The 6469-nt window shown below is 36.6% G+C and overlaps 1 protein-coding gene across 2 annotated transcripts in view; it reads right to left on the reverse strand.

Annotated features, from left to right (window-relative positions):
• Positions 1-645: 645 nt before the first annotated feature.
• LOC116841855 (acyl-CoA Delta(11) desaturase-like) overlaps positions 646-6469 on the reverse strand; it is a 27168-nt gene continuing 21344 nt past the window's right edge. For both annotated transcript variants that reach the window (XM_032810284.1, XM_032810285.1), the window contains exons 4-6: positions 4845-5050; positions 4559-4744; positions 646-4231 (exon numbers count right to left, since the gene is read on the reverse strand). In XM_032810284.1, the coding sequence (XP_032666175.1) occupies positions 3907-4231; positions 4559-4744; positions 4845-5050 (717 nt within the window). In that variant the 3' untranslated portion in view covers positions 646-3906. The remainder of the gene's footprint in view (positions 4232-4558; positions 4745-4844; positions 5051-6469) is intronic.

Here is a 6469-nt window from a genome sequence, read left to right on the forward strand (position 1 = left end):
GAGTAATAAATTATTGAAACCAATAATTTTGTAGATATTTCCGCAAATATCTTAAAAAATTTTGATCGTATGAATAAAGTTTTCAAAGAAAAGTTGTTTGTTTCTTTATGTAGAATAAAATAATATATAAAAAAATATATGTTTCTATTTAAAAAAGCAAAGTTGATCTTGACTTGATCTTGGCGATGTCACCCAAGGTTACATTGACCAGATCGGTGAATAGTTCATTTAAAACTCTACAACTTTTGTAGGAAACATTTTTTTTGGAAATATTTAGTTTTTGAGATATTTCACCGGTCCTGGACTTCGTACTCACCCTGTATAAGGAGGGAACAGCTAACGTTACGCTAACATTGCACCGAGTACGCATGTTACTAAAAAAACTACTCATATTTAACTGAACTCTAATATCATATCTGAGTATCTCATATGAGACAAGTTTCAGGTACACGTATATTGAATATATACATATATTGCATTTTATGTTAAATATTTAAACATTTATATTTAAAGACCAAAAAAGAAAGAAGTGACCAGGATTAAATTTGGCGTCCAGGAATTAACATTTTTACCTTAACCCAGTGCGATACGTTCGTATCGAAGCGAGGTGCAGATATCGAATAAAAAGACGCGGGATTTGTAATATCTCTTTACTTAAAAATATACTTTTATTAAACGTTTTATTTTAATCGCTCATATGACAATTTATTGTATAATACACTACTGCAGCCAATCAGGCGACCTCTTACATCTGACAATATAATAATAACATATATGTTGATAATAATTATCAATCGAAGGAACGTATTGGTTTGTGTTCTCGGCGTATCTCGACAATTCCCCTGTCGAGCCAAGAATTCTACTACAACTAATAATAATATCATTGTTACTCAAATAACCAAAAATATCATGTTAAACCAGTATCACTGTGACCAAACCGAATGTAATGTCAATTAGCGAGAACGCGTATCATGGTCGGACATCTTTCGGATGTACAAAATTGTAAAGAGCATTTTGCTTTTTAATTTTAAGACTTACTTTTCAAGAAAGCGCGTCGAGACCAATCGCTCGTCTCCCAAGAGTCCTCAGAATTACATTGCTACGTCATGAGTAACCTCGTGCGATCCTTTTGGGATCAAGATGCGCGTCACATTTCTTGTGCGCCGCGATCACTAGCATTTCGTACAGAAACTCTCCGTGACGGTATGTTTGGCGAAGCAACGTTCGATCTGATTGATCACGTCGATGGACGTCGCGTTTTCGCAGAATCGCAAAATGCACTACGCTTGTCACAGTCTCGCGGCGGAATGAAAACATAAGCGATTAGAAACGTATTTCCTCATAGGCGCAAGACATGGTAGTGTAACGCGAACGTAATAAAAGTAACGAAAAATGCGGTTGTCGCGTCCCAAACAGCACAGATCTCCACCCTATACAGCACAAATCTTCAAAGAATGTTCTAAGGATGTTCTAAGGACATTTATATATTCTAGGAATGTCTCAGAACATTCTCTGAAGATTTTGTGCTGTCTGGGACAGGACATTCTCTCTAAAGACGCTTTGAGAACGTTCCCAGGACATTACTTGGAGATCTTGTGCTGTTTAAGATAAACTCAGCTATGAGAAAATTACATTGGTCTTGATATTAGTTTGCTAAACATAAGCACAATAACATCATAATGTCTATTAATTATTCTCCTCTCATTTTTCTCTCGCATAATTATTTCTCGTATAAATATATTATGTCGGATTAATCGATATCTAGAAGAACTAACTTACTACATTAAATACGGAAAAATGAAAACTAATAGCGAAAGTATACAATCACGTAACTCGCTTGATACTACAGGTGTGCGAGATAAACACAGGAATTCTTTACTAACTTCTTATAATCGATTTTGGCTAATACACATCACAAATCGAGTCAAAAGATTTTCTTGCGCCTATAATGCGGGTATAGGTTATAGTAGAGAGACGAGAAAGAAGAAATAGCTGATGCTCGCGTTTGTGTCAATTTGCTTCGTTGTTATTCCGGTTGATATTGTTCGAAGTTAGCTCTAATCGAAAAAGTACGTATCTTATCACGATCAACGTTAGGAAACGTTTACATGTCGAGGAGAAATCATTTATTTCGACGAGGAAAAGAGAAAATTTGATATGAAATCAGTTAAAATCTAACTGTAATTAGTAAAATTTAGCCGATTAAGTATCCAATAAAACGAAATATTTTGAGAGAACTCGTGTAAAGACAAATTACCGAAAATCACCTTATTTACATTAACCTTGGAACATCACACTTCCTTCGAGTCCCGATTTTATCACACTGAGAATGTGTACTCAGTTACTTTCAACTATCAATATTTTCTTGAAAAGTAATAAATACTTTAAATAAAATTTTTTTAATTTGAACGTCAAAATGTCAGAAATACGCCTGTATCATTAATTATGATCGAGATTTTACTTTAAAAAGTATTAATTTATAAAAAGACCGAATAGAAGTTTCTTTAATCACAAGAAGATTATCTGCTTTTAATTTATAGCTTTTTGTAACATTGTATTGTATAAAACCAATCTACTACTTGTCAAAGATAAAGGATATAACTTTCCAGAAGAAAATGCGGAACAATAATTACAAAAAAATATATGGTTTTAACATGAAGAATTTTAATGTCAAGATTGATCTCAACGGCGTCTCCTACATCTGCTAAACAGCAGATGAGACTACACAACATGGACAATTATTAATTTTTTATAAGATTAATCCGTTTGGAATTATAAGAATGAATAAAAAAGGAAGAAGGAAACAAGAGGGAAGACAGAAGTCTTTTTTCCTTTTCAATTCCGACTTTCCACTTTTCATTATATGGAAGTAGTAGAGATTCCAATAGTACCCTTATAGAAATATCATACTAAGAATCATTGATAATTACTTATTATCCAGTATTTTTAATAAAATAAGTAATTATCAATGATTCTTAGTATGATATTTCTATAAGGGTAGCATAGGTGTGTATCCAAGTGTGATGTTCTAGGGTTAAACGATCTTCATTGTTTCCATATGTACATGTACATATTCTTTTTTTATTAATTTCGTTGACGACCACCTATGGCTTTTATAAATTCCATTCAAGTTCAAACTATACTATACTAATTACTGATCGCAAATATCCTGCTCATTTTGATAGCAAGAGTAGCGATAGATCTCCGCACCTTACGCAAAGGTGCAAAACTGATTTCCAAATTCATTAGATCAGTATATCTCAATTATACGTACACAACGATACGTACAGTCAGCTGAATAAGGCTACAATACTGTTTCCCGTTGAGTTCCGCGTCTCGTATCTAATAGAAGAATTTATCTGGTGATAATATTCTCAAGAGACACATTTTCCTAGATACGAGATTTTGAGTTGAACTCATTGAGGAAAAGTGCCGTAACATTTAGTTATCTGACTGTATGTTCGTTAAATAATTACGTATTAAAAAATCGTACGAACAATACAAAGTGTCCGGATAACTGCGTGACGCAGCGCGAGAATCATGACGGCTCGTGTTTCCAACTGTCGACCGAGCTTGTAAGAAAATTATCTCGAGACAGAATACCGTCGAAGCTATTATCAGAGGAGACCGCAATACCCACCGTCGATATTCTCCGAACCCTTCAGAGTCCGATATATGTGAAACCCGCCAAATAATCGCGCGACACGATACGTCAACGATCCCGGAAGACCGGTTCGGTCGAGTATTCTATCTCTCTCAGTTACTTATCTTTCTTTTTTTCTTTTTCGCAAGAAGAACATCTTGAAATCTGTACAAACCTATGGTCCTTGTTATCGATTATTGTGGGCGAATGCGATGAAAAGCGTTTACATTCTACCTGAGAGTCTCGCACGCGCGACGCACGCTCTACTGATCCTTCGCGTAACTGTGCGTCACCACTGCCTGGTTCTTCTCCTCTTGCGACTGATCCTTGTCGCCCCAACCCCACAGCTCGTGGCTACCGTCGCCTGTTCTCTCTACCCGCTTCCTCACCATGTCCTCGGAGACACTCTTCAGGTCGTACGCCCAGCCGATCTTCGCGAACATGTCGATGAACGCGGTCGTGAAGTTGTACCTGTAGTTGCCGAACTCGGCCGTCTTGTAGTCCCACGGGAAAACGTGGTGATAATTATGCCAGCCTTCGCCGAGCGCCATTATAGAGACGCCTTTGTTCTCCGAAGGATTGATGTATCTACACGAGATGAGGAAGTAGACAACAGAATTTCAATGAAAATATTGCCATCTTACACTTTCGAAGATAAAGGATGCAAGAAGCCTCTCAATGCGATGAGGAATCGAAGAAAAGAGAAACGAAATTATTAATTGCATGCGAGAACGTAAGACTACTATGTTGAAATTCTCGGCTGTATTTGATCGATTCGCTTACTACTCAAGTCTTATCCCTTACATTTCTATGTGCCAAGATTCTGAAAAGAATAGATTGACGACATCCGGTCGACTGTGACTAAAAGGTCAAGTGATGAGCGCTTTCGCACGCAAGCTATCTAATTCTACTAACTTGTCGTAAGGTTTGTTGCCGAAGATATGAGCCGCCGAGTTCACCAGCCACGTCATGTTCAACGTGAAAACGTAGCGGAGCACGGTGGGTATAAAGAAAGCGTTCGTCCAGGTCTCGTTCCAGCACACGACTGGAATCACGGTAGGCAGGATGAAACACAGCAGAGGCATCAACAAGATGTAATATCTGAAAATAAAAGATTCGTTCTATTCTGCAGAGACTCTCTCGACCAAGCAACATCCTGTCCTCCTTTTCTCTCCTTTTTGATCAACATTGCGACACGTACTTTTTCTGGAACGCCAATATAGGATCGCTCTCAAGGTCGCTCAAGTCGATTCTCTTGCCCTTCTCCTTGACCTCCGGATGCTTCCTGCATAGGAGCCAACCCACATGCGAGAAGAAGAAACCTCTCTTGGCGTTATGCGGATCAGCGTCGGTCTCGCTGTACTTGTGATGAACCCTGTGGTCTCTGGCCCAATCGATCGCGGCATCCTGTATTCCACAAAGTCACTCTTTCATAATAGTACCGACGTTTGTGCGTGTGACTTTCCCCCGATTCCGTTTAAGTAAGATTTTCCGACCACACATTGAAAAAAAAAAGATATTTGAAAATTTATTAGGATGAGTGTATACACGCAAAAAAAATTTCTACCAAATAGGAACCAACTGAAAATTAGGTGATCAGAAGCGATATCTCTGTTATGAAAACTAATATTTCCGTTGTCGCAGCCGAAAATATTCGTCTGAACATTCAATGATATTAGAACTTGGTTGAGGCAACTGAGAATAATTGACTATACAGAAGCTTCATAAAGGAATTTTTCTGTTCCTGCCGAGTTTTCGTCTGATCTCTGAGCAACCGAAAATTCGGTTGCATTAACAGAATTGTTTTTTCTATATAGGATGTACAGTTTATTTCTGTGAAATAAATTTTTATTCTACACACACATAACATAAGCATAAATAATTTTTCTCTCTGTTACGCTTCTTCATCAAGTATTTCTCTCGCGTTAGACTAACCTTTGCGATATTCTGAAGGTAACGGGGGCAAAAACGCCGAGAATGTTCGCCCGCGCGCGATAAATGATGATCGATACAACGAGAGAATAATACCCGCCACCTACGCTCTCGCGTTAACAAAGAGGAGGATGTTTCCTCCCGACAACGGAGACCACTCGTTTAGCCGACGCCATGAATGCCGGATCACACTATTTTTCCATTTTCCATGCCGCGACGCTCAACATCGTCATGTCGACGCAATTTCCCCACGCCTTGCTGCATATACACATATATACACTCTCTCTCCCTCTCTCACATACATAGTCTCGAATGAGCACGTAGACTTTTGTTTATTAACTAAAGAACGTTGGTCATTAATCAGAAAGATTTAGAGTTATTTTTTATATTTATTTTTTTTGCGTGTCTTATCGGCCATGAGACATTCATGTATTTGAATTATCTCCCATAAAGCGTTATTGCGAAACCGATATTGTTATCGTCGAGAATCGAGAAATATTTGAAGTTGTGACTTTACGCTATACAAGATACACAAAACTATATTACAAAACTATGACAAGAGATATACTTTTTTATATATAAAATCCTCGATTCTTGCGAACCATTATTTTTTTCCATATAAATAATTACAAATATTAATAATTACATATTAATAACATATTAATAATTACAAATTGGGTACGATGTAATTATAGTTTTGCAATGACTTTTAAGATAATATATTGCAGCTACAGTAATTTTGGAGATATTTCTTAAATGAATATCATTAAAAATTTCAAATCTATACATATATATATATATATATATATATATATATATATATATATATATATATATATATATACAAAAAATTATTTAAAAGAATATATAGTTGTTGCATATGTGAAGACTGAT

The sequence above is a fragment of the Odontomachus brunneus genome, unplaced genomic scaffold, assembly GCF_010583005.1.
Source record: "Odontomachus brunneus isolate Ranch 3 - 2012 unplaced genomic scaffold, Obru_v1 Obru_scaffold_019, whole genome shotgun sequence".
NCBI classification, from domain to species: Eukaryota; Metazoa; Arthropoda; class Insecta; order Hymenoptera; family Formicidae; genus Odontomachus; species Odontomachus brunneus.